This window comes from Erpetoichthys calabaricus, chromosome 14, assembly GCF_900747795.2.
Source record: "Erpetoichthys calabaricus chromosome 14, fErpCal1.3, whole genome shotgun sequence".
In the NCBI taxonomy this organism is placed as follows: Eukaryota; Metazoa; Chordata; class Cladistia; order Polypteriformes; family Polypteridae; genus Erpetoichthys; species Erpetoichthys calabaricus.
In genome coordinates this window covers 4455001-4482809 of record NC_041407.2, presented here as the reverse complement: position 1 = coordinate 4482809, position 27809 = coordinate 4455001, and the positions used below count along the sequence as shown (strand labels likewise).

General features: G+C 40.2%; 1 protein-coding gene across 7 annotated transcripts in view; it reads left to right on the top strand.

Moving 5' to 3' along the window:
- The window catches only part of b3gntl1 (UDP-GlcNAc:betaGal beta-1,3-N-acetylglucosaminyltransferase-like 1), a 202296-nt gene that overhangs the window by 92271 nt on the left and 82216 nt on the right, over positions 1-27809 (top strand). For all 7 annotated transcript variants that reach the window (XM_028818653.2, XM_051918949.1, XM_028818654.2 and 4 more), the window contains one exon: positions 25111-25206. In XM_028818653.2, coding sequence (XP_028674486.1) covers positions 25111-25206 — 96 coding nt within the window. The remainder of the gene's footprint in view (positions 1-25110; positions 25207-27809) is intronic.

Sequence of the window (27809 nt, the reverse complement as noted above, 5' to 3'; positions counted from 1 at the left end):
CTTCCTTCATTTTACCCTTCTCTTTTCCCAGAAAATTGAATAACTTTAGTCCTGGTAGGAGTGGAAGAGCAATTTGGAGCTCATCCAGACAGGACAAAGCAGCTTCACGTGTGCATTAATCTACTCTAATTGCCAGCTTTGGGCAGAAGCTTAAGTTCTTTGCACGGCATATCGGTGTTCTGTAGGGTGTTGATCCATCACCAGTTGATATGTATGAGGCTGCTTTTAAGAAACACAACCAAATCATACAGTGGTCTGACCATAGGCAGGGCGATTACTGATTCACATTTTTCCCCTTCTCTATTGACACCCAGTCCCATTTGAATCACTGCCCGAGTACCCAAACGTATTGAGAGTGGAATCTGAGTGGTTCTGCCTTATTAGTCATCTTAATTATGAAAAGGTCAAAGCTAGAGTCTCTCTGTCTGGGAAGAGGGACTTTGCTTCTGTTTATGTACCAATTATGAATTCAGATGAGGATGGCAATGCAGTATGTGGCTTTTTTTTATTTTTTTGGGATGCATTTTTATTTGGAACCTGAATTGCTGCATGCTGCCACTGCCAAGCCTCATACATGGAGACAATATTGTTCTGTGTTGCAGCAATAAGCATTCTAATTAGCAGTGCCCAGCTCTCAACTCTTCACAAACAAAGAATTAAGCATTATGATATCAAATGACTATAATTATGTAATGAATTGCACGTTTTGCAGCGATGGGATACAGTTGTACTGGAAATGCTCTCTGGCATTTACGGCTTCACATACTGCCAGGGAACATTCTTTGGCATAATGTAGTATTTGGTGGGAGCCAGGGATGGCTTGAGCTGTTTTATTTTTCCCCCCTTGTCAGCAGTAATTTTCCAAAGATGTCCACTAGCGTGAATGATAATGTTTTGTCTTTGGCGGTCACTTTGACTTTAGATTATTGACACGGACAAATTCTTAATCAGTGACCAGGTCAGGCCTGTAACTGAGATGCTTATCTAAGTCCCCCTTCTGCTGTTTCTGCTTTCACAGTACTTGCCATTTAAGGCTTTCAATTTAGTTTATTTTTGTGTACTGGCTGAGAACACTTAAAAGTCTTCATTTTTTAATTTACACTCTTACAGGTCCCTATTGTTTCCTAGCATTTACAATCTCAGGATTATGTCCAGCCACATTCCATTTGTTGGACACCAATGAGTTGTCCTGTATAATAAAACTGTGTGTGCACATGTACCTGGTCTCTCTGAGCAGTCTGATTGGTCAGTTTGGCTTTGTTGACGTGATTGACTGAGGAAGTGCCACGAGGATGTAATGACGGGAAACAAGTATGATTTTTTCGCTTCAAGGGCAAACCAGAGGGTAGACACACAAAACAGAGAAGGCTCAAACCTGGGAGTGGCAAAGCACCGAAGCCAAAGACCCAAGACGAAAATTGAGGTCAGAAGGATTAAACAAAAATAAGAAACCCAAGAGATCAGTTCAGAAAACAAGAAATATTTGCAAAGGTTTTTTATCCGCAACTCCGGATAAAGACACTGCAAAGTGGCTGGCTGTTTAAACCTACGGCTGCAATGGTATTGATTGATGGTAAAGGTTACTCTGGCAACTGGAACAAGCAGCAGTGCACTCATACAAGAGAGACACCAGTAGAAATAAAAAATCAAAAGGATAATAGAGAAGGAGTAAAGGCATATGCAGCATGCCGAGAGTCTCCTTCAAAGACTGGAAGCGTTTGCAAGAATATCAATGATGTTTTCACAGTAGGTAATGGAGGTTTGTGCACCATTGGTGGTAGTCAAAAAGTGGACTGAGGTGAGCAAGGAACTTGGAAATGGCAGAGTTGGTGAAGCAGGCTTTACAGGAGCACGATTGAGAAAAGTAGTACTGGGTAAGAGAGGTCAAACACACGAGGATACCAGGGAAAGGTGTACAAGGAGTGCTGAGAAGACATGTGGGGCAACCGATATCAGATATTTTAAAATTTATTCTGTTACTTGTCTTGGCTAGTGATAAATAATGCCATTGAAAAGATACTGACTGGGTCTTCAGTCTGTAAGTAGAGCCCTCAGCTGCTTACTGTATATTCAAATGTACCAAAAGAGAAAAAAAATAAGCAGTTAACTAAATATGATAAAACGTATATTTTGTGTTCTCAAATAACAGTACAATTAGAAAACAATTATAATCATCAAAATATAAACAATAAACCACTGTTATGTATCAGTCTAAATGAATGTGGCTTATTTTTGCATTGTTGTCTTTGATCTGTTCTATTTTTATATTTCATTTATTTTCTGTGATGTGTGTAATTATGTACTGTGTTTTCAGTTGTGCTTCCATTCCATGTGTTTTGTGGGTGGAGCCCCAGGAGGTGGGGCCACCGTGATGTTATTTAGGCCCATACCTAACACACCCCAACCCAGCTAGTGTCACAAATACCACCTGGAGGCTTCCAGTCTAGCAGGTCCAGAAATGGGAAAAAATAACTTTTAAAGTTGAATGTAATTCTCACCAAAAGGAGTAGAAACCATTAAAGTCCCAGCTTGTTAGCCGAAAGGCAATAAAAATCTGTTTTAAAAAGAAAGTCCAAAAATAATGACAAACGGAGCTCAAAAGAGCAAAAAGGAGTTGCTGCAAAAGAAGTTTCAATGCTATCCAGAAAACGGAAGAATTGCTGCCTGAACTCCTATTTCTCTATCTCAAATAGTCAGAGGGAGGTCTCAGGAGTGGTGATGTCATGGTGGCCCTTTCTTCTTGGGATTCACCCACAAAGATCATGGAACATAAGCAAACTTAAAGGGACAATAAAGAAAGTCAATAGGAGTAGCATAAAAATATGAAAAATAATCATTCAAGACTAACAAAAACAACAATAAAACATAAAATACACATGAATTCAGTGTGTTACATAACAGTTATACATTTTTCCTATTGCATAATTTATATTTATTTTAAGATTATCTATTTGGATCCATCTCTGCAAACCAGAATTTGATGGTTCTCTCCCATGTAAGGCATTTTCGCTATTTCTTTGGACTCTCTTGCTGTTTCAGACTTGGAAAGTTCGTTTCTCCATTTTGGGCCTGCTTAGGCCTACAGGTAGCAGTTGGGCAGACTAGCTCATTGGGGTGAAGCTCTTCTGGGCTGACCACTGCTTATCCTGGCCTTCTTTTGTGGCTTATTTTGGAGGCCTCGCATCCCATTTTAACAAGTCTGATCCATACGGTAGGAGCTGGGGGCTATGAGCAGACATTTTCATTGAATTGCTTTGACTTTTTGAGTCTGTGGTGCCAGTTATGTCTTGGCATTGCTCCCAGTCACACTTGATTCCTGTATTCTATTTTTGGCTTTTTTGAGATTTTGAGATTAGTTTTGCGGTTAACAATTCACAAAAGTCAATAGCAAAAAGAGCAACAAAAGGAAGCAACTCTTCTTATCAGTATTGCAGAAGCTTGGACATGGCGTGCTTTGCAGCATCTAACAGGAGAAGTTGCTCAATCAACTTCTAATGTTCAACATATAAAGTATTAGTGAAAAGTGTGGACACATCTAACTGAAGACCTTAAATATTTTGATTTATAGGCTTTAAGCCCATGTCACATTAGATGAGATTTCCACCAATTTTCAGTCATAGCCTTCATTTACATAATCGTAGTCGGAGTCGGTCAGCGATGTGCTCCCGTGAAGACGATCACCTAATGTGACGTTCTTAATGACTGAGACCAGCTAGTCTGTTACTGGCTGTGATAAATTGAGGCGTCACATCTTGCACTGAATAATTTGATATTGAACTGAATAGAACTTTTCCTTGTGACTTCTTTATTAGTGCTTTTCTGTCTTATTGAAACCTGTTGTTTGTCATTTTAAACTTTGATTTTTGGATTGTGAGTAGGGTTTGGCCAAAGATCGGTTTAGTCTTTCTGGTACAAACTTGGAACTTACCTTTACAATGCCTTCTTCTTCTGATCCTTCCTTTAAAATCTTCTCTCAGAGATGGAACACATCTCGATAAAAAGGCAGAGGGAGAACCTTGTAGCAATGATGCCAGTGTAGCCCTGCCTGTTGGGGCTCCACCCCCAAAACACCAGGAATGGACAAATATTTTAAGACACAGCAATAATAATAAAATAAAAATATCTATTATAGTTCTTTACCTGTCTTGCACTTGTCCTGCCTTTATGTGTATTTTGCACCGAGGCCCTGGGTATTACTATTTCATGCCACTGTATGCTGCAATACAGTGTATGGATGTTATGACAATAAAGCCACTTGACATTCTTGTAAAAACAATAATTCAAAAACAACAGTAAAACCGAAAATAAACTGAAAATTAATATAATCCAGGGAATAAACCCTGGCTGAAACATAACACATTTAAACATCAAGTGCTCGGAGGAGATTGTGTGACTCAGGCAGCAAAGACACCAGAGCTGAGGGAGAGACTTACTTTGGCTAAAAAACACAGGCAGTGGACACCAGACTAGCAGAAATCTGTGTTTTGGCCTAATGAGCCCAAAGTTGAGGTTTTTTGGTTGATCTACTGCTTTACTGAGATCTTTTTACTTTCTCCCTTCAGAGTTACTGGATTTACTTTTTTGTGTCAGCTGTCTTTCCTGACCTGACTACCTGCTGTCTGAAAACATCTTTTAACCTGAATAAAAACCTGGGCTGTCTCTTGAATATTGAAAGAAAGGAATAGTCATTGTTCAGCAGCATTGAATTAATCTATTTTTCTTTTGGTGACTGCTTATGATGAAACGGAGGAGCTAGGATCGTGGATGGATTGGAAAGGGAACATGGCAGAGACCAATCAATGACAGCTGTGACTGAATCATGATACTGACTGCTTTATTTTCTTATGTTCTTTTTCATTTCCTTTCCTGATAGAGAAGTTAAAGGTCTATTTATAGCTCTCATTACTGCTTATGTCTTGCAGATGTTTCGCTTGCTTCGGCCAACTTCACATGCACTCCCTCCATAGATGTGGCATTCTGTTTTGACAGGCCTTACTTTACAGAGAAGTCTTGCCTTAATATGCTTGTATTTGTGAGTCTCAAGTGCTTATCTGCTTGTGGCCGTCCGTTGCTAATGTGCTGCAGAATTTCTTCAGTACACTCATGGTGGCCCAGATTCATCAGTTTCCAAAACAGGATGAGGCAATTCAGCTCTGTCATGTCTTTGGTTGTGGAATAGTGATACATCTCTCAACGTCTACCCTTAGAGTCTTTTGTCCCTGTAAACAGGCTGCTTTATTACAAAGTCTTAGTGAGCTAGTGTAAATGTAGGAGGTCCTAAGTCTGTCTTTGCAATTTTCATGTTTGTGGTGTAATGACCTGGCTTAAAATGCCTTGGCTCACTGCTGCACTTCCAGGCCCAAAGCCTAGAGAAAGTTTGGGCTAGGCCAAGTCAACACAGTGCTCCACTTAACAACAGGTGTCCCAATCTCATTCCCCCCAATTGACAGTTCAAGGGCAGTAATTAACAAAATATAAAAGAAAAAGGTGAATATAAACATACACTGTTTAGAATCTGAATCACTTTATTGCCAGAATTGACTTTGGTTAGGTGCCAAAACATGGAATACAAGACAATACCAACTCGACAACATAATGCAAATGTTAGGAAAAACACCGTGCCATCACACCTCTTTGAGCTTTTTGGACATCTCATTCTAAAACCTCAGGCATCTATTAAATTGGAGTTGGCCAATAAGTGATAATACAAGACTATATCAAAGTCCTTGTTAAATGACAGCAATCGTAGAAATATATGCAATCAATAATTGGCTATTGCAGTTCTAGACACTGTCCTTGTTTAGGATGTGTATGGACTGTGGACAGAGGCTTCTTCTCAGTCTCAATGACTTCAGACAGCTGTACTCTTTGTGCAGCAAAGAGGCCATTGTTGGGATGGCTAGTATCTCTGATAGTCGTTTTTTGCCCTGGTCTGACATCACCTGGAATCGATATCCTGGGAGTTGGAGAGTGGACACTGAGTAATTCGTTCAACTGTCAGCACCACTCTCATATGTCTGTGGATATGTAAAGTTATTTAGTAAATTGAAGGGCAGCCTCAAATCCCTGAGATGGTAAAGATGTCATTGTTCTCAGATCATGGTCATGTCCTCTATGATGTGAACACACAGGTTGTTAGAAATGTTCCACTCTTTGCACCTGAGTGCTGTTAATACTGAGGAGAGGTGGTAGTGCCTGTGCTGTTTTCTCCCAAACTCCCCAATCAACCCGTTTGTCTTGCTGATTCAGGAGAAGACACTAGTGTGACATGCTCCCCACTTCATGCAGGTAAGCCTGCTGGTTGCTGTTGGATATCAGGCCCACCACAGCTGCATCATCAGCAAAAACGACGATGCAATCCCAAAGTGATTTGAACAAGGAGAGAACAAAACAATCTTACTAGGCTGATCCCCAGCTGATGTCAAGAACATTTCAGATAAATGTCCGAGAACATGCCTTTTTGTAGAACAGAGCTTCTTAAACTCGGTCCTGGGGGAACCCCTGAGGCTGCTGGTTTTTGTTCCCACCAGCTTCTGTTTTTAATTGGACTCCTGGGCTAATTAAGTGAACTGTTATTTCCCAGGTTCTGCATTTTGGGAATAATATAGAAATTAGAAAAAAAAGTTTGGTTTAAAAAAAAAAAAAAAAAAAAAAAAAAAGTATTGCACTAAGCAGTTATATGGGAATAATGTATTATTTCTTTTTAACAATATTTTCATCTTCATTTTCATTCTACGTTTCCAGGTGTTGTAATTTTTTTAATTAATCCATTATTTACTACTTAGTAGTTGTAGATGCTAAAGTAGTTGCAGCCTTTCACAATTCAGTTGTTCTTTGCCTAGGTGTCTGCTGTGCTAATTTTTAATTGTCATTATTAAGATACAATGAACGGAGCAAACTGCACAGAGAAAGGGTAAAATATAATGAAAGCAACAAAAGTGAGTTAAGCATTTAAATCTATAGCAAAATAGAAATACTGTATTTCTAAATGTCTTATAAATGTAAACGTCATGCTGCTGTGCTTTTCTGTATTAGAATAAGAGGGAAAAAAAAAACAGCTAATTAAATGAGATGGTTGTAATCGATTATTATCACTTATTATGAATCTGGTTGAAACAAAAACCTGAAGCCACAGTGGGCCCCCAGGACCAAGTTTGAGAACCCCTGCTATAGAACTCTTTTGAAATGGTTGCTGGAATTCCCTTCTCACTGGAAGTGGTCATCAAAAAACATTCTTGCAAGTGAAGTCAAGATGGAGAGAAGGAACTGAGCTCTAAAGTCCTCATTATATAAAAATGACCTGGAAAACCTTTAAATGAAACAAAGTCTCGCCTCAAAGGTCCGCAGCTGTCATTAGTTTTCTTCCTTTGTGTTTTAGTTCTGGTTACTTTTACATAAATATGAATGGCTCCTTGTGGAAAAGTACAACAACTAACAGAAACAACTGAATGGACCAAAAATCATGTAGCACTGCTGCAGTGGTTATTCACCAGATTGAAATCGATTGTGACTATCTCACCTTTCACATCTTGAACATTATGAGATACTTGATGAATATGTGACTTTTTCTGTCATTGTATTTAAACTGCTTTAGGAGTGTAAGGGAACCGGTGGCTATCCCTGTCCATACTGGAAACAAGACAGGATCCAATCATGGACACGGGCACCTGTCCATCTCAGGAGACAAAACCCACCATTAGAGTTACCCATTAAACTAAACTGGAAGTCTTTGGGAAGTGGGAGGAATACTGAAATACCCAACGAGAAAATCAACACAGGCGTGAAAAGAACTTGGAAGATTCCATGCAGACTCTGAGAGCGCCTACTGCTGCTTTTTACTTTAGTTTTTGTGTAAAGTCACTGTGGAACACCTGACCAAAAGACGCTACAGGGCAACAGTAAATATAGTTTAATATTCAGTAATGTTTCTTGTGCCGAAACTGCATTCCTGTGAGATATTTCTCTTGAGTATGTGTAAAGTAAGTGAGCCCAAGAATGACATTTAAAGAATGACAGTGTTGTGATACCACACATATTTCTAAGTTTGGACTCTGCTACATTTAAAATATTTCCCTGTCATTAACAAACCGGCTCCACAGTGTAATGTCATTTGAGTTATTATATATGAAATTTTAGTCTAAATAGGTTTTTTTTTATGCCAAATATAAAAGTTTTCTGATTACAATTTAATTGGACTTTGATTTCAGAAGTTTATTTTAATTTAGGTCTGTTTTCATTGTTTACGTGACATTCCAAGGAGTGTCATTAGTGACGTCTAGGAAAATGATGCTATGAAAATGGTTTCACTTGCTTCACTCAGTTTCCCTTTACGGATATTCATAAGTACTAGGGTGTTGTACCGTGTTAGCCATTGTGAATGTAGTGAGAAGTCGAGCAAAATGACACCTTTTAATGGCTAACTAAAAAGATTACAATATGTAAGCTTTTGAGGTAATTACATCTTGCCTGAAGAAGGAAGGGGCTTGAGTAATCTTTAGTTAGCCAATAAAAGGTGTTATTTTGCTCGACTTCTCACTGGATATTCTTAACAAATTCTCTGAAAACCCTAGCTTAGTTAGTTACCTTTCCAAGTGTTGGGGTGTTTTTGAGTCTTTTTACGTCCTTGACTTGAATTTCTTTTTTTTTTGGTTTAAACTTCAGCTTTGGTTGCCGGTCTCTTTGTCTTTCTGGTTATGACCCTGCCTACTTTTTCGACCACAATTTGGATGTGTTTTGCATTTCCTGATCTCTTTTGTGCCTCACAATGATCAAGACACTGCAGTCTCATCATATGCAATACATGCAGAGAACGTTTTCACCTTTAGTTTCCACTGCTGCTGTTCTGCCCATCGTTGGCTAACAACAAATTAATTCACAAAATACATCTGGTTAAACGCTGCTGCTGCCCACCTCTAAGGTCATTACCTTACTGTTTCACAATATAATGTGCAAGTCTGTATTTATGTGTATTTTATGTTTTTTTGTCCATGTTTGTAGTTATGTCCTGATACGTTAAATCCACCACAGTTCCTTGTGCATTGTGGGTAAAACATCAGGAGGTGGAGCCACCCTGGTGTCACCACTCCTAAAGCCCCCTCCAGCTGTTTAAGCCAGAGCAGAACAGACTAAGATCAGAAGGACATTGGGACTTGTTTGCTGTAGATTTGCCTTTTTGCCTCTTTTTTTGTTGTTTTGAGTATTTTTCTATATTTTTCATTTTCTGTGGAAAAATCCTTTATTTATTAAGATCCTTTGTTCTCCCTTGCGTTGTAAGAACAGAAGTTCCAGAAGTTCTTGCAAGATGCAAGGAGATAAGAAGATGTCACATCAGGTAGACTCGTAATGAGGCACAGCCGAAGGTCAGAATGAAAAGGATCATAATGAACAGCAAACCACGCACAAGGTCCAGTTGTAAGACAAGAACAGACAGAAGTTGAAAACTGAAACAAAACCTAGTGCTGGGCCTCCTTCTAGAAGGCTATTAGGTAGAAGTTATTCAGTGGGAGATGAACGTATTAATAGCGGAACGTCCACAGACATCATTCAAACACCGTTCATGGTCACATGACACAACTATATGTTGCAAGAACAAAAGATAGTAGTAACAAAATGAAAATTAAATGTTGTGCAAATAAATAAATAAAGTAGCCCAAGACCTGTCAAAATGGATTCTCCATTATAAAATCTTATCATCCAGCACACAACACAAAAGGAATGATGATTATGTGTGACATTTGTGCACAAGCCAGAGGCTAATGGTAATCCTCCTCCTTGTCAGGCTTTTTGCTTTATTCTGGGACATTTTTAGTTCTTTTGTCAGCTCTCCTTGTTTGTGGCCTGCTAGGCCTGAAGCCTACTGCTGTAGTTTGGAGTAAGCTGGACTGGGTGAACCTCGTTTATGCTGGGTAGTGAGGGTTCTGGTTTGCTTCTGCAGCTTCTTTTGTAGGCCTCATACATTTTAGTCATGTTTGAGACTGCATCTCATAATACAGCAGTTTCAGAATCCTGCTTTTGTTAAAATGTCACTCTGGAATACCTGAGTAGACTACTAATCCCATATCAGTTTGTGAGACCCCAAATGTTTCTCCCCTATTTTCAGCTTTTGGTTCACTCCCCAGCCTTGAAATCCAGGTTGAATATTTACTACTTTGTATTATCAAAGAGACATTTGTTTCAGATCCCACGTTTTTTTCCCCTCTTTGTGGTGTTTTGCTTCTTAGATACACTGTGTTATTTTTCATTACCTTTGTTTGAAATTAGCTGCAGTGGACCAGCCAAAGCCAAAGCCTGGTTTCCTGCCTAATGCAGATTGCTGTCAGACTAAGCTTTTCTACTCTGTTGGGAAAAATAAGGTTTTGAGTGTGGATGGATGTTTGTTGTTATTCACAATACATACATATTTTTTAGATAAACTGTAATCCATCCATCCATCCATCCAATTTCTCAAGCCACTTATCCAAGTTGAGGGACGCAGCTGGAGCCTATTAAAACAACCAGTGAGTGCAGGGAAGGAACAACAGCCCATCACAGGGCAAACACACACCCCTGTATGCATACACTAGGGCCAGTTTAGCAATGTCAGTCCACGTAACCCACGTGTGTTTGGATAATGACAGAAAACCACATGGGGAGAACATGCAAACTCCATGCAGCGAGCACCACTGTGCCACCATAACGAAACTGCCATGTTACTCTTTAAATTCACTGTGACTTTATTATTAGTCACATAGTGTTCCACCCTCATTAAAATGATTAAAAATACTGCCTGTCTACTCATTTGTCACCTCGACCAAAGAAGCACTTGCAGGAAATAGGTGGAGATGCACAACTCGGAGGGCCAGAAAGTAGCTACCATTGTTGTGATTCTTGCATGAATGACATCACTGTCTTACAGTAAAGATGCAGTATAATTAGACAGGTGGCACTTATTTTGAAATGGCTTAAGATGTTCTTAATTTAATTACCTGTTATGTCTTGTAGTCGTCTTCATAAACAGATGATTCAGCTGCTGGGACGGTGGCAGTTTTTAATTTCATTACACTGTTTTGATCTTTCTAGTAAACTTAATTTTTCTTGGAGTTCTTCCAAAGTGGGAAGGAGTCAAAGGACTGAAACCAGTTCTGCCTGTCAGCTCATCACATGCCAGACCATTCATTCTACAAATGTGAAAATTGTCTGCATGGCGTAGTCCACTTTAAAATGACCGTCTGCAGATAATCTAACATGCCTCCATATAGCTTTGTTTCTCTGCCATCTTTTCACTTGAACAGATTAGGTTGCTTTTGTCCTGTGTGAACACTAAGGAGTGAATGTGGATGTCCATGAACACAAGTAATTGATTCCTCCACATTCTAAGGAGCTCCTCCTGGGGTCTTTTCTGCCTGCTGCTATCAGGCAATTCAGTGCTTCCTGCTGAAACCCCAAACTAAATGCTGATACCCTCTAAGTTCATTTTGCAATTTTTGCACCGTATACATTATTTATTGACCAGTAACGTTGTACTGCACGATAACGTGCAGTGAATACACTTGACTCTTTCTCTGTACGTTTTGCATTCGGTGCTCAGAGGTTGATGGGCTTCTTACTTCCTGAGCAGCACTTCTTTTCTCCACCCTAGCGTCCCGCTTCTTCTCTTCTTTCGGCAGCATCTTTTCAAGTTAAAACTGATTTAAGTCAGTGTTTGTGTTGCAATTACTTAGTACGTTTTCCTTAATTTATCATTTAAGCTGGCACTTAAGTCTTCAATCTGCCTCAGGAATGATTTAAGATATGAAGAGGAAGGGGACGTGACGGTGAAGGTGGTAGGGATTGAGAACGGGGTCCGTACGTGTGCTCCGCACAGCCGCCCTGCTGGCCACTGCTGAGAGTTGATTCTACAATAAAATAAAAAGAGGAGCAGCCTTGGAGGTCAATCATCACCCCGAAAGCGGATAGTAGATGTCAAGTAGTATATGTGTACTAAATTTCAGGTCAATAGGTCAAACAGTTTGCTAGCTACAGTTGACTTAAAATCCTGGACAGACAAACGGAAAGCCACAGTAGAGTATTATGTAGAAAGATTGATTGTATTATTTGTCCTATGAGTCTGTATCCTTGTTTTTTATGTTTCTGCTGCTCTGTGCATCTAAATTTACTCTTGGGATTAATAAAGTTTATCTAATCTAATCTAAGAGGACAAAAGTTCAAACAAATGAAAGAAAAGTCCATCTTCCAGGAAATAACAATAATGAGCAAAAAATAACAAAAATGTCCCTTCCAGCATGCCTGCACACAAAATCCGCCCTAAGGAGTGGTCTGCCTCATGGAGTGACCGATCCACTTTTGCCTTCATCTCTCTCAGTATTCTCCTCTTAACTCCTTGTCTACTAATCACACAGCTGTACTATACCAGGTTTATACCCCAGCTTAAACCCCAGGAATGCTTTCAGGGTCAGGAATACTCTGATGAAGCAGAATTGGAAACATAAGATAATTTAAATGTTTAAGGAGTGCTTTAAGTCCTTATATTTTCACACAATGTAAAGAAGATGAGACACATGCTTAGGAGTTTTTTTGATAAAAGGCAAACACCACAGCACAATATTTTTAGTATGGAAGAGCTTAATAAACCTCTGACTCTTACAAAATTACAGGATGCCATAAATTCACTACAAAGTGGGAAGGCTGCAGGCCCAGAAGTCTACCCACTGGAATTTTATACAAAATTGTCAACTGTGTTACCTCCATTATTATTAAAAACATTCGTAGAAGCTACAAAAAATAAAATTGTACCCCTTGCATTCCGCCACTCCTTAGTTACTGTTTTTCTGAAGAAAAATAAAGAGGAATTCTGAGGAAACCCGAAGATTATAAGTCTAGGGGTTCCTCTGGCAGCTCCAGGTACCCCTGCTGTTATTTGTTTTTTGATTCTTGTCCATACATTGCAGAAAGAATATTCCCTTTCTGTCGTGTTTTAAACTGGGCACTTCCTTCTGGTTGTCAGTGTCCCCTGCCACTTACCTAAACTCGTCACACTGTGATCCCTGTGACCCTTGATTTTGATTAGGCGCTGTTGTTCCTCACTGCTATTTCCTCCTTGGCCCTGGCACAGAGACGGCCTTTTCTTTTGTGAGAGCCAGCACTTGTTGTATTGTCAGAACCCTGTGTGTTTATTTCATAAGGGGCACGTGCCCCTGACAGTTAGGTTCTTTTATCTTGTGGCCAAATGTTAGCTCAGGAACCTTCCTGATAACACTTTTAAAACAATTCATTGGTGGGCCATTGTCTTGGACATTAGTGAAAATAGCATCCGACTTGATTTTTAATTCTTATTTAATCAAATCAGTGTCTTGGATACAACTACATGGGCAAGTTTTTTCTCTGTGAGGCTGAAGTTTGGTCTGTCCAGTTGTGTCCAGGTGACCTGGTTTATAGAGAAGGTTTAAAGGTTGGATACCTTGATCATTTATAACAAAGCAGCACTTTGGACACATTAGGAAGACCAGCAGGATGTGGTTACTGCACCCATTTTTTGTATTCTTTAAGTATTATTCACTACATTTGCCCAATCAGCAGTGCAATTTCATATATCCTCCCCTTCCCACTGTTATTAGAAATTCTGGCAGTTTCTAGGCCTTCAGCTATTATCTTGTTTTCTAGTTTGTAGATATTTATATTTCGTAAGACTTTGTTCTGCAATTCTTCTAGTATATCATATTCCCAGTACAGGCTAAAATCCTGATATGTGAATTTATGCAAACTAAATAGTGTGTAAGTATGTAAATAAAGCAACGGTTTTATATATCTGCATGAACATTTAAATTGTTATAATTGCCGTTTGTTATACATAGATTTTTGCATGTTTGGGTTTTTTTTATCCATGTACGTATTTTCAAAGTCAGTTTTACAATCAGTTCAATAATGTAAGAGGTGATTTTTTCATTTCCATTTTATTTTGCTTTCATGACACCCACTTGAGTTTGAGTGTTTAATCACGAAAATGATCTGACCGATGAGATTTACCTTTTCTGTTTAACAGGAGGTGTGCTTTGCGCCCTTGACTCAGAAGCATTTTTAGAGAAGCAGATCTTGTTGTAATGGGAGCCTTTGTTGCTCTGAAATTCCCCTCTTTGACTCAGGAAAGCTCCACTGCATTCTGACCACAGAATTATTTCAGGATGAAGCAGGAAGCTAAATATTGATTTTGAATGGGCATGACAGGACCGAGTAAATGTACTTGGCAGTTCTGGCACAAAACCGAACTAACATCCCATCAGCCACACATGTGTTCTTCCAACAGGCCCTCTGTTGTGTGCGCTTTTCTTAGTAGGTAATGCAAGCAGAATTAAAAACCCGGTTTTCTTTATGTTGTTTTTTTTTCTGCCTAAAGAATTTAAACTGAAAACCACAGTGGCCTTTTTTTTTAAAAGAATAATCCTAATAGGAAATTATTTATATAACACATTTCATAAATTGAGAGCAGCTTAAAAAGACAGTATACATCCGTCTATCCATTATCTTAACTCTTTTATCTAGGTCAGGGTTTCGAGGAAGCTGGTAGGCTACAACAGTGACAGGCCTAAAGAAGTCACAAACTGCAAAAAACACTCAAGGCTATAAGAGTGGCTGCTAAGGTGTTTTTTGTTTTTATTTCTCTGTGTGACTGCACAAAGACTGGACCAGAGTGTTGCACATTTTTTTTTCCTTTATTGAAGCAAAGTTTGGACATCTAATGATGTACAGCCCAATCTTAAAGAATGTGTCACAGAGCATGTGACTCAAGTTCCTTGCGGTGTCAATGATGGTGACTGTGCAAATTAAATCTCTCTATTATAAAAGGAAATCCTGGGACGAGACTTTCTCGGAGATAATTTCAGGTCCCGCGAGACGAGACTTTTTGCGTGAGAAGAGATTTTGACAAGTCCCGCCCTCCTCTCAAACATTGACAACCACGCCAACGGTCCACTCGCTTCTCATTCGTGTGAATGCTATTGTCAGACACAGTTCCTGTGCTCTCAGCTCCAAGCGGGATCGGAAATAAAAGACTGAGAGTAGAAGACAAAGTAGAACGTCGTAAAGAGGTTCAAAAACGTTGGCATGATACACATGCAGAGCAGGTTAGAGATTGTGAAAGTACTAAAATTTGAAAAATTTCAAAAAACTGATAGTAAAGATCGCATTAGCGCAAACAAACGGAAATTATTACTTGGTGAAATAACGGAACAGTGTAAAGAGATCGAATATATGGACATAGATGATATGATATGAAGTATGTAGTTCTTGTTCGGCTTTAAACTTTAAGTTGGAGACTTGTAGATCGTCTTAATTCGTTTTGCCATCATGGAAAAGTAGCTTTTCTTCCCAATGAAGAGGCGTATCCCCAAGAATTAAAAGATTTGTTGCTTGGTGAAAGTGAAATCCACGTACGTGAGCGGCAGAGATGCGAAGTGGCTAGCAAGTAGCGCAGGCCAGGATGTTGGCAAGCAAAGCGAGCAGGGGGCAAAGCCCCCTAGTAGCATCAAATTTAAAATGGGTGCAAAGTTGAGTGAACCGCTCTAAAATTTTGCATGCACTGTATATGTACAGTACTTTACGTCTTATGCTACTCATTACATTCTATTATCACTGTTGTTTTTGAAACCCAGCCACAGGGGATGCACAAACCAGTGTGTTTCTTCATGCCGGTCCCAAGCCCGGATAAATAGGGAGGGTTATATCAGGAAGGGCATCCGGTGTAAAATTTTGCCAAATCAATATGCGGACAACAATACAAATTTCCATATTGGATCGGTCGAGCCCCTGGGTTATCGACGACCACCACCAGTACTGTTAGCCAACAGGGTGCTGGTGGAAATTGGGCTGCTGTTGGCCGAAAAAGAGTGGGGAGATGCAGAGGACAGAACGATATGAAAGAAGATGATCCGCTGTGGCAACCCCTAACGAGAGCAGCCGAAAAAAGAAGTAGATCACTGTTGTTTTTGAATGGGACTCGACTTTTTCAAAAATATGTGATAAACAGACGTATGATAACTTCTTTGATGAAGTGACTAGAACATTTAAAAATGCATTTCAATTCTTTGGAACCACCTGAATATTATGCCATGCAAACAGTCTGCTAACCTGTTGAATATGTGCTTGCCTCGATGGGTTTCATCAAGATTATTTCTTACAAAGGTTCAGAATTTGTGAAGGCCAGACGGAATGGCTTTGGTGGTACCATTGCTCTCTTTTGCCATTGTGGGTCATCTTTGTCCTCTTACTCAGTGAAATTTCTTGGAAGTGAAATTATCAGCTCTTCTTACAGCCTTGCGGGTTTGTTCGCAGTTTATGGCTTCTTCAGGCCTTTCACTGTTGTAGCCTACATTTTCCTGCCAAGCCAAAGTTTAAATGTCTTCTTGTTGCTAAGCTGTATCCTTGATACTACAGTTGAACTTGTAGTTTTGATCCTTAAGTTTTTTTTAAGGTGATCATTAGTTTGTGGTGTCCACTGTTACTTTAATTGGCGTGTATAAAACCCCAGTGAGGAATGACCTTTTATTTAAGCATGTGTGTGTTTTCTCCAGTCAGGCCTCATCATTCTTTGAGCTGGCTGCAGTTGTTGTGGCTTGGCAGCTGGGGCAACCTTATGTTTTTTCCCAGCTAGCTGAGAACAATTATACATTGCCCTCTTGGTGACTTAAGCAAGATGGCCTTCACCGTTGTGTGTGTGTTTTTTTTTCCCCTCCATGTTTTGGCTAAGTTTTGTATACAAATGCTAAATTAACATCTTCCAGGGTAGACATCTGCCACATGGAAGCTAAAAGTAGTTTAAATGTTGTTTAGTCCATATAATGTGAACATGCCAGGGTTTAGGTGTGGTCCTGTACAGCTACAAGGCCACCAGAGCAGAGCGCCTTCTGGAGTCACCTGGTTAACATGCACAATCATTGGAGAGCCGTGGTGAAAGAGAGCCTGTCCTGGCAGGACCCTGAATATAAACACTGATGAACTGCTGCTGTTGTGTGTTAGCCAGGGTTCCTCCCTGGCTTATGTTTAAATGTCTTATTTTTTATTTGTTTTCGATTTATTTATCGCAATCATTTATGTTAGGACTCTTACACAAAATCAAGACAAATAATAAAAGTAAGTATTTTTCGTACGTTTTGCTTATAATTGAGTTTGTGCATGCTTAGATTTGTTCTCTAATGTCCTTTGTGTTTTGTGGGTGGTTCCCCAAGAGGCAGGGCTACCTGTCTATCACTGTTGAGAGCTAATCCCCAGCCCTGAAGACTCATGGGAAATGCAGTCCCTCCCCATTCATTGAATGTGTTTGATGGTTCTCTTTTTGTTTATTGCTCTTTCAGTGATTTTCTTTACTTTCTGCAAGTGTTTCAAAGATTCTGATTTGTGGTTAAACATACTCAGTCTTTTTGTAGGCAAATCCTCTTTGGCGTATTGAGCATTTTGTTTTTTTCTATTATTTTGTTACTAAATCTTCAATTTTGTAAAGATTTTAAGGTGAACTTGTCTCTACCGCCAGCTGGAGTTTTTACTGTTATCACTCTGGAGAATCATGCTTCTTTTCCTTCTTAAATTACAGAAGTCTTCTCCCAGCAGCCCTCCTCAGCAGCACCCTGTGGAACATTGGGTTCCGCAGCTCAACAATCAGTGGCCTGTTTATAAATAAATAAATAAATAATTGACTGGCCGGCTCGATCTCCATAGGTGTTCGTGCTCGCACAGCTGCGGGAAGTTAGTAAAGTAATTGGGGTGAGACACACCTGCTCCATCTCAATTGGTTCATTAGCTTTCTTTGGTGCACAAATAAGACATTGAGCCCACAGAGGCATATAAGTTAGAGTTGGCACGAGAAAAATAAGGAGAAACAAAAGGAAGAACAAAGAAAGAGAAGGGAGGTTAAAGAGAGAAACTGAGAGCAAAAGACAGGAGTGAGTGAGAGACGGGGCAAGACGGGAGGAAGCAGGCAGATGGGAAGGTGAGCCCCAGAAAGGAGCGTGTGGACGACACACAGGAGGGGGCCAAGATATCACTCTTGTTGAGTGGCCATTATGCTCAGGGGTGCTGTTGCCGGGAGGAGCCACCAATTGGCAGCAAGGACAGCGACTCCTTGTGGAACACCGGAACGCTGTGGGATTGTTGGTTGGGACACGGTCCAGAATTAAACATTGTCTGCGCATGGTGGATGGACGTCTGTCTGTGCTGCGGGTTCCGATCAGGGTAAGATGGAGAAATGTCACCAGGGCTTTGAATTGTAAAGGATAGTTTCCTGCCTGAGTTTTTTTAACCTTGTTTTTAAGGATATCTATTGGATTTTAACCTCGACGGAGACACTCATTTTTATCAAGTTATTTATTTGTTGATCTTTTTTTGCACGCACTACTTGGACACTTGAATTGATTGCTTAATAAAAGCACCAAGACACTTTGCACCTACCCCTTGCTATGTTTGTGTGTTATGTCCTCATTTGCTAGGCTTATCACTTAGGTACATTATCGGCAGTAGCGGGTTCAAGAGGCTGCCTAGAGCAACTGGGAGTGTGGAGCCAAACTGCACCGTCGCACACCCAAGGAACCCAGCAGGGCTGCTCATTGGATCTACAACTGCCAGGCAACCCTGTGGGTGTACACACAGGAATCCCAGCAGAGGCATTCTGCCTCTTGGGTGTGTTGTGGGAGAAAACATCCCTGTAAGGCAAGCTTCCTCTGTCCTTCCATTATGTCTTATGGACCGCCATCCACCGATGTTCTGCGTCCATTACGAGGGCCTCACACCCCTGTAACTGTTCAGCTGACCCAACCAGGATGCCAGCCCATCCTACCTTTCAGTCACAGTGCTTAATTGGATCGATTTTCTGGTTTCAGGATTTTTCTTGCTTCTCGGATATTGGATTTTTCTTTAAAATTTGTTTGCTGTGGGATGGCTTTTCAGGCAAACTCTGCTGCCACACTTAACAGGCTGTTTCTTTTTTGAAGTGCTGCTAAATGTTTTATAAAGATTTTGTTCTGGACTTGTCTCATCCTGTCAGAGATTATGTGGTTCCACTCCCTACAGGTACATTTTTATGTATTTTATGTAATTTTTGGGACATTTACAATGTATTTTGAACTTTTGAAGCCAAAATCCCTTTTAGGCCAGTGTAGGCTAAAGCAGGCCTGTAAAGTTTGGTGTGGTGTGGGGGAAGACCCAGATCTAGTTTTTAGGTCTTTTCTGAGGCCTTTCTCTGTTTTGCTATATTTGTATGATGTTTATCATAATCGGTGTCATTTTCTGACTTGTTAACTAATTATTTTAGTTTATAGATACCCCAAAGCCTTTTTCCCCCCCCCACACTCTTTCATGGACAGAATGCTCACTTTAACTTATAAATTGTCTGTGGCCAAGTACAAATTACAAAAATAAAGAAAAACTAAGTCTGGTCCAAACAAACGTGTGTGCAGTTGATACAGTAGGTGTATTTTATCTGAGAAATTTTTCAGACTAAATAATTTGTGCACAGCGAAATGCCCTTTAGTCTGCTTTCATTTTTTTTCCCTTTCCCTTTTGCTTAAGAATGTAAGTCATTTTTTTTAAGTACATAGTGATAAAAAAAGGAATCACATTTCAGTGTAAGCTGCTACTGTTTTTCCACATAACTGGTGCGCTAAACTGCGCTGTACTGTACTTGTTTTATGGTTTATGGCAAATGAGACTCCTCGTTGATGGGCTTGTGTTAAAAATGTGTTAGCCTGTGCATTTCATGATGAGTCTGCAGCGGGCTTCTGCTCTCTCTGGTGTGGAAGTCTGAAAAAACAGAAATTCAGCCGATGAGGTGGTCTCTTTTTATTTTGTTTAAGAGATGAAACATAACTCAGTCAAATGAAAGTAAATGCCATTTGCATATAATATTATGCTCAGAAGACAATCTGTGAAAAAGTCAACCCTCCACTCCCACCCATACGACTAAAGACCCCATCTAAAATCAAGTCAAGTCAAGTTGGGGAGCATTCACTGGTACAGTGTGTTGCCACTCCCACTACATGACGAAACAACTCGGTATCCCAGTTGGCAACCTCCCAGGCAGACACATGGTCCAGTCCCACCCTCTGGAAACAACCCTCTATCTGCCGCAGCCAGGTATTATGTGGGCGACCCCTTGGCCTGGTCCAGCCACTCGGGTCCCAAAACAATGAGGATCTTATGAGCTGGATCACCCTCGGGGAAACACGGCACATGGGCGTAGTGCTGTAACTGACGCTTCCTCACAATGCAGGTAATGTGCCTCATTCGGGACTCCATGAGCAACCACTTATCCAACACAAAGTCAAACCAACAGTACCCAAAGGTTTTCCGGAGAGACACAGTACCAAAGGAGTCCAGTCTTCGTCTCAGGTCACTGGATAGCGTCCATGTCTCGCAACCATATAGCAAGACAGGAAGCACCAGGACTCTAAAGACTTGGATCTTCGTCCTTTTGCATAGATATCAGAAGCGCCACACACCCCTTTCCAGTGACCTCATGACCCCCCATGTCCTCCCAGTCCGTCTACTGACTTCATAGGAAGAGTCACCAGAGACATGAATGGAACTGCCAAGGTAAGTAAACCTCTCGACAAGGTTGACACTCCCTCCGCAAACACACACTGCTGATGGCTGTGCCCAAGAGGTCATTAAAGGCCTGGATCTTGGTTTTTATCAGGACACTCGCAAGCCCAGACACTCCGACTCCTCGCTCAGTCTCTCGAGCGCCTCCATTGACTCCATGAAGATCATTTAATGGAGGCCCGTCTAAAATGGATTCCTAAATGTTTACTTAAGACCCCTTCACTTTCTGCACACTTTATGGTGTTAAAGATCGCATTTTAAATGGCTACATTTGCCATTTTCTGCCCATCTATCTCTACACTCAGTAACCCATAAAGACAAAGTGAAAGCATGTTTGGTTTTTAGAAAAGTTTGAAAGGTTTGTTTTAGTTGCCAGAATAGTGTTCTAGGGTTTTAGAACGGATTTTTTCATTGCACATTTCTGTCCCTTCTAGTGCTACTCCAGATATTATTGTTAAGGCGGTTCTAGTGATTTTAAATCCAAGACAGTCCACATGATACAGCTGATGAAGTGTTGTTCTGCACCCAATTGCTGCATTCCTTTGGTAAGCTGTCAAAGGTGTTTACTCTGGATTGAAAATATAAAGAAAGTGGAACTGACTGCCATAAGCATTGTGGGCTTAGAGCTGCCTGTTGGCCCAGTGCTAGACTGAGGCCCTCCAGAGGAAAAGAAGGGGATTAAAAATAGAAAGATGGCTTCCTAGTGTACTAAATGTTATACAGTCGGTGCTCCACTGTGTCTCTTGCAAGCTTCTGAATTTATTTACAAGCATGACTTGTACTATGCATTTCATTTTATTTATTTTATTGATGCTTTCATCTAAAGGAAGTAACTGCAAGGGACGTTCAAAATGTGAACACAACTTTTTTGTTTACTCTATTTATTAAGAATTTAATAAATCACTTTTCTACATAGTCACTTTCATTTGTGATGCAACTTTCCCAGCATTGTACCAAGTTTTTAATGCCCAATTACTACTCCTCCCGCCCTCACCGTTTCCAACGAAAATATAAACGCAGAAACGTTTTGAACGTCCCAAATCTGGGATCCTGAGTTGGTTTGTCATGTGGTGGATGCGGCAAATGTGCTGTATCAGTGCCTGCCCCTAACCTCTGCCTCTTGTAATATAATCAAAATAAACAGTTCGGTTGTTTCTGTTTTAAAATAACTTGAGTGCTGATAGACTGAGAATCACAGACTTTACTTGAGTGGCTTGAATCTAACTACTGTGCTGTAAACAATGGAGTTGTAATGAGATGCTTGTCCTTCTGATGGGTTCTTCCATTTTTCAATTATTGAGGCCACTGCGCTCCTGGGAACACTCAAAGCTTTAGAAATGATTTTATCCCCATGCCATGACCTGTACCTTGCCACAGTTTGATTATGTAGGTCTACAGAGAGTTCCTTGGACTTCACAGCTTGCTTTTTGATGTGACGTGCATTGTGAATTGCTGGTATACGTGTCTTTCTACACCATGTCCATAAGTTCAGTTTGCCACAGGTGGACTCCAGTCAAGCTCCCTCCAGACTCATCTCAGAGAGAATAAATGCAAACAAGAGTGAGCTGAGCACACCGCAACAGGCTCGATTACTTCCTATGTTTGGGGCATTTCAGTTGCTGATTTTTTTTAATACATTTTTAAACCTTTCTGAAAACGTTATTGGTTATTGAATGTAGAAGGTTGCTGGGTGGAAATGGCAAAAGTACCCATTTAAAAATCTATGAAGTGTGCAGAAAGTCGAGGGGTCTGAATACTTTCCAAGTCCACTGTATGCTGTCTGGAGCGCTGTATATTCTTGGAGGTTTGATCTTTGTAGGTTCTCCCTAATGGCACGCCCTGCTTCACCATTGTGTGGTGGGTTTTTTTTTGTTTCTTTTCCTGGTGTTTATAGCTGTTTGTTATCATCTGTGTGTGACTAATATATTCCGTGATAATCAGTTATCTTTTTGCTTACTCCATCGCAAAACAATTCACAGACTGTTCTACCAATTTTTCACACTTGCAGCTTATTCTGGCAAAGCATACGTCTTGCATTTCTGTCTGAAACGTCATCCAAAATTCCTTCACAAGACAAATTACTGGGATACTGGCATCCGTGCCAGCAGACAGGCCACCACAGAGTAAAGACAATGGCACGACTAGGAGGAGGATTCTGTTTCTTCTTCTCTTGCAACCAAATTAATGGGCCTTTTGTTTTTTTTTCTGTCTGCCTCAGGACATTTTTGGGAAACGGGACTGTCCTGCGTTGTGTGAATTTGTAAGGCCAATGTCCTAGAGGGTCTTGTACTGTACTTCTGGTCACTGTGGGGGAACTGCATTTTAGGAAGTTTATTATGCGCATGACAGCTGATGTCGTCTTTTTCATATATATTTATACAGAAACATTTTTTTAAAAAAGAGTTAAAAAAAAAAAAAAATGTAAAAGTTCCTGTTAGAATAGATACTGTATATCTTTTAATATGAGCTGCACATGCTTATGAGCAAGATGCCTTCTGTCAGTTTGAGGCTGTTTTTAAGATGGAACGCGTAATAAATAGCCATCAGAAGAGAGAGCCAGTGTGTGCCGTTCAGAATATAAACAGACTGAAAATAAATTAACTTGGTATTCTTGCAGTGACAGTTTTTAAATTTTTAACCTTTGTGAAAGCAGCATTCTTCATCTGACTTTCATAAAGACTTACATAAATTTCATGTAGAGGCAGGAAGGACATTTAAACTCCACACTGCCAGTGCATGATGTGGGAATGGACTGTACAAGTGGTCAGAAACTGACCCTGAATCTAGTGGTGCCAGCATGGAAGGTTTTGATACATTTACCAAATAGAAGAGGGAGAAAAAAGTGACTGTGCGGGATGGCATGGGTTTCATTTCAACAGTTAAACTTTTTGGAATTTCTGCATGGATTAATTATAAAATGTGAGCTTCATCCAAGTCACAATTCTAGACAAACACAATCTGACTAAATTAGAAATACACACAGTTGTACTTTTCATGTCTTTGAGTAATCATACACATTGTAGACTGGCAAAGAAAGTGAATGTTTGTGTTAATGACTTCTCTTAAAGCTAAGTGAAGGGAGGGTATTTGAATTAAGGAGATGAGACTGGAAGTGCTAGTTGCCCAGGACCTTTAAATAAAGGCACACAAAGCCTGGTTACTGACAAATCTGTTCCTGTCTAGAAAAATAGGCTTGTGTGAATCATGTCTCGATCAAAACAACGGTCTCAGGACCTTAGAAAGACGCATTATAGGTGCATGAAGCTAGAAAAGGCTTTGGGTGTTCCTCAATCCAGGGTAAAGAAAAACTGTTGACTACAGGAGAAAGTTCAGGACAGTAGCTACTCTCCTGAAAGAGAAGGGTAATAGCAGTAGGCCACCAGAAGAGTCTACAAACTGTGAAAGTCTTTGTTCATGTGTCTACTTCTCAAAAAACACTACACAAGAATGGTGTGCCATGGATATGAATGCCTTGAAGAAAACCACTACTGTCAACAACAAACATTACAGCATGTTACAGGTTTGCCCAAAACCACCCAGATGGTGTACAACAGCTTGTGTGAAAATGTTCTGTTTTACAGATGAGACAACAGTTGGACCTTTAGGCACATCGGTACCGAAACCTGATCCCAACTATAAAGTATTTTAGAAGGGAAATCATTGTTTGTGCTTGCTTTGCTGTCAGGATTCCGTGCGATCATTAAAGGAACAATGAATTCAATGGTTTATCAAGACATTTTACAGGTGAATGTACGGGCTGCAGTCCATGACCTCAGGCTTAGGAGAGGTGGGATGATGCAAGAAGATGATTACCCAAAGCATACAAGTAAATCCACTAAAGAATGGCTGAAAAAGATATGTATTTTGGAATAGCCAAGTCAGAGTCCTAACCTCAACCTAACTGAAGAGGGTTGTGCAATCAAGGCAACTCAGACATATTGATAAACTGAAAGGGAGGAACAGCACAACAATGAGGATGAGTTTTGGACAAACCGATACAGGAAATGCTTGGTGGAGGCTGTTGCTTCAAAAGTTTGATATATGTTATTACAGGCAAAGGCTTACTTTCTTTTTCCAGCCTACACTCTGAATGATTACTTAATGTACTCGGTATAGACATGAAAAGTCCAACTGTTTAGTCAGCTCATGTTTGTCTGTAATTGTGACTTAGATTAAGATCAGACCACCTTTTATTGGCTGTAAATACAGAAATCCAGGCAATTCCAAAGGGTTCACATGTTTTTTCTTCCAACTGTAAATGTGCATTGTATTAGTTCTCAACAGAAGGTAGCCATGATCCAGTAATTCGCTCGGCTCACTTCATTACCTGAGGCTGAGCAGGTGTCGTACCGCAGTGTTACACACCCTGCCAGTTTTTACTCTGCACCTAGAAGTCTTTTTAATACTGCAGGCTAAGGAGATGCAGCAGAAAAGCCAGTGTGTGTTTAGCTGCAGTAGAAGACACATTTTGCAGCCAGTCTAAGATTTTTGCCTCCGAACCATACTTGGTTTTTTGTGACCTTAACCACAATTCTTACTCTTTCTTTTCAGATTATTGGCTGCTTAGTGAAAAGAGAACCAGAAGGTTCAACTGAGCGCTACACTCGTTGGATTAACCAGATGACCCAGGAGCAGCTTCTCACACAGGTGAGTGAAATCCTCGCCAGTTAAATGAAAAGACCTTGATTTGTGATGTGCTGACACGTAACGGGCAGAGTGTATGTCGGGTATACTGTCTACTGATGTGTGTTGCAGTAAAGTGAAAGTTGTACTGTAGATGTATTTGCCACCTTCAAGACACAGAGTTCCTTAAGCACATGCATAGACTGACACTGAACAGGAGCTTATACTGATGCCAAGCTTTCAGCAAATGGCGTAGTCAAGCAATGTTAAATAATGGATTATCTTCTGAAAATTTTAGCAAAACAGTTTTCTTCCTCTAATAATTGGTAACTTTCTAGTCGTTATTGATTCAGTGCATGTGTTCTCAAGCACAGCATCTCATCTTTCTTTTTAACAATCACAAAAAGCTCACGAACATGATTATAAGAGAGAATGTGGAAGAGATGTTCAGGGGTGACCAGATTGTGAATGGCTATGGTAGTCCATTGGGCTACAAGCTGTGCAAAACTGGCAGTCCAGGTATGATTTCTGGTAGTCCAGCTTTTTATACAGGACAACATGCGACTTTCTACAACAACAACAACATTTATTTATATAGCACATTTTCATACAAATAATGTAGCTCAAAGTGCTTTACATGATGAAGAAAAGAAAAATAAAAGACAAAGTAAGAATTAAAATAAGACAACACTAATTAACATAGAGTAAGAGTAAGGTCTGATGGCCAGGGGGGACAGAAAAAGCAAAAATACTCGAGACGGCTGGAGAGAAAAAAATAAAATCTGTAGGGGTTCCAGACCATGAGACCGCCCAGCATTGTTTCTTTGTAAAGATTTGTTTTACACAAATGTACAGCGCTCGTCTGCCACAATATAAATACATTTTACTTCTTGGAACAAAATATTTGCAGATAGATGATTTTTAAAAGATTATATCCTGTTGATGTGTGGTCTTTTTCCAATGTGCAGAAAAATATCAAAATGAGCTGAAATAATGCATTAATATTCACAAATATTTTTTCAGGCCTAATTTAGATCCTACCAATTAGTTTCTCTTTCAAAACCATCATCAGTTTGACTTTCAGGGTAATTGTGAGGTACAGTATGACCTTTACAGTGTCCTGTACCTATAATTGACCATAGCCAGTGATCTGTGTGTAGAGGTGCATTCAAATGTGTCAAAGTTGGACCATTAAGAGAGTTCTCATGTTAGTAAAGATGAGGTTTAGGCTTGAAAAGGCATCTTCACACTCTGCAGTGTTTTGGGCTAATAGTAAGGAGCATTTTCACAGTCTCCAGCATACTAATTACATGCCCAAAGTAAATTTCACTTAATGTTGAGCATCTTATTTTTATGACATTCCTCTCTGTGACTACATAAGGAAAGATCTGTTTGTAATGGAGTATAGCCCTCTGATTTCAAAAGGTTCATATCCATTTCCTAAGGCTGAACACTTTGTGAACATTCACATGTGATCAACAAGCTGCTGAATATTTTGGTCATTTTCTCAGCAGTAGAAGCAAGTTACCTGTTGTATCAGTGTGCATTTTGTGTTTCCAGGTTGTACATTTCATGAAATGACTCAGCACTGCATCAGCATTTGTTTGATATCACAGTCTGTTGCTGTGCTTTTCTCAGATTTTCGGTCCTAAAATTTAATTTTTCCTGAAAGCAAAGGACCACTTTTATATATGGTGTCTGGGTGCTTTCTGTATGCAGCACAATACATTCTGCGACTTGGTTGTGATGCTGTTCAGTCTCTGCAGTCATCGCTACTTTGCAGAATATCCTCCGTATTCAATCTACTAAAAAGAGATTATTTCCAATATTTGAAAAGTTATTTTCTTTTCATTTTTGTCATAATGCTGCTTGTAATTGATTCCTTCCACTTGTATCTGGTATTGAAGCAGTAGTAGTGAACGGTTCACCTTGCCCTCTCCCGTTTTTTTTCATCCATCCATCCATCCATCCATTATCCAACCCGCTGAATCCAAACACAGGGTCATGGGGGTCTGCTGGAGCCAATCCCAGCCAACACAGGGCACAAGGCAGGAACCAATCCCGGGCAGGGTGCCAGCCCACCGCAAGACACACACAAACACACCCAAACACCAAGCACACACTAGGGCCAATTTAGAATCGCCAATCCACCTAACCTGCATGTCTTTGGACTGTGGGAGGAAACCGGAGCGCCTGGAGGAAACCCACGCAGACATGGGGAGAACATGCAAACTCCACGCAGGGAGGACCCGGGAAGCAAACCCAGGTCCCCAGGTCTCCCAACTGCGAGGCAGCAGCGCTACCCACTGCACCACCGTGCCGCCCCCCGTTTTTTTAATTTCATCTAAATCTATAACTAAATATGCGTTAATTATTGCTTTGTTTTTGTTCCAACTCAGTTCCTTAACGAGAACTCAATTATTGCTGATGAAGCACATATTGCTTAAGTGACATTTTGATGCTTCATTTTAGTGGTCTCGCTTGTTAAGGTTCTCCAACCTTAATTGCTTACTTCAATCTTAAACTGCTGAATTCAGTGTTTTAATTGCTCCTTATTAGCAAGAAGATGTAAAAGACAAAGCAGCCAGCAGTTCTCCAGCTAGCTTTTTTCCAATTACATCTGTGTG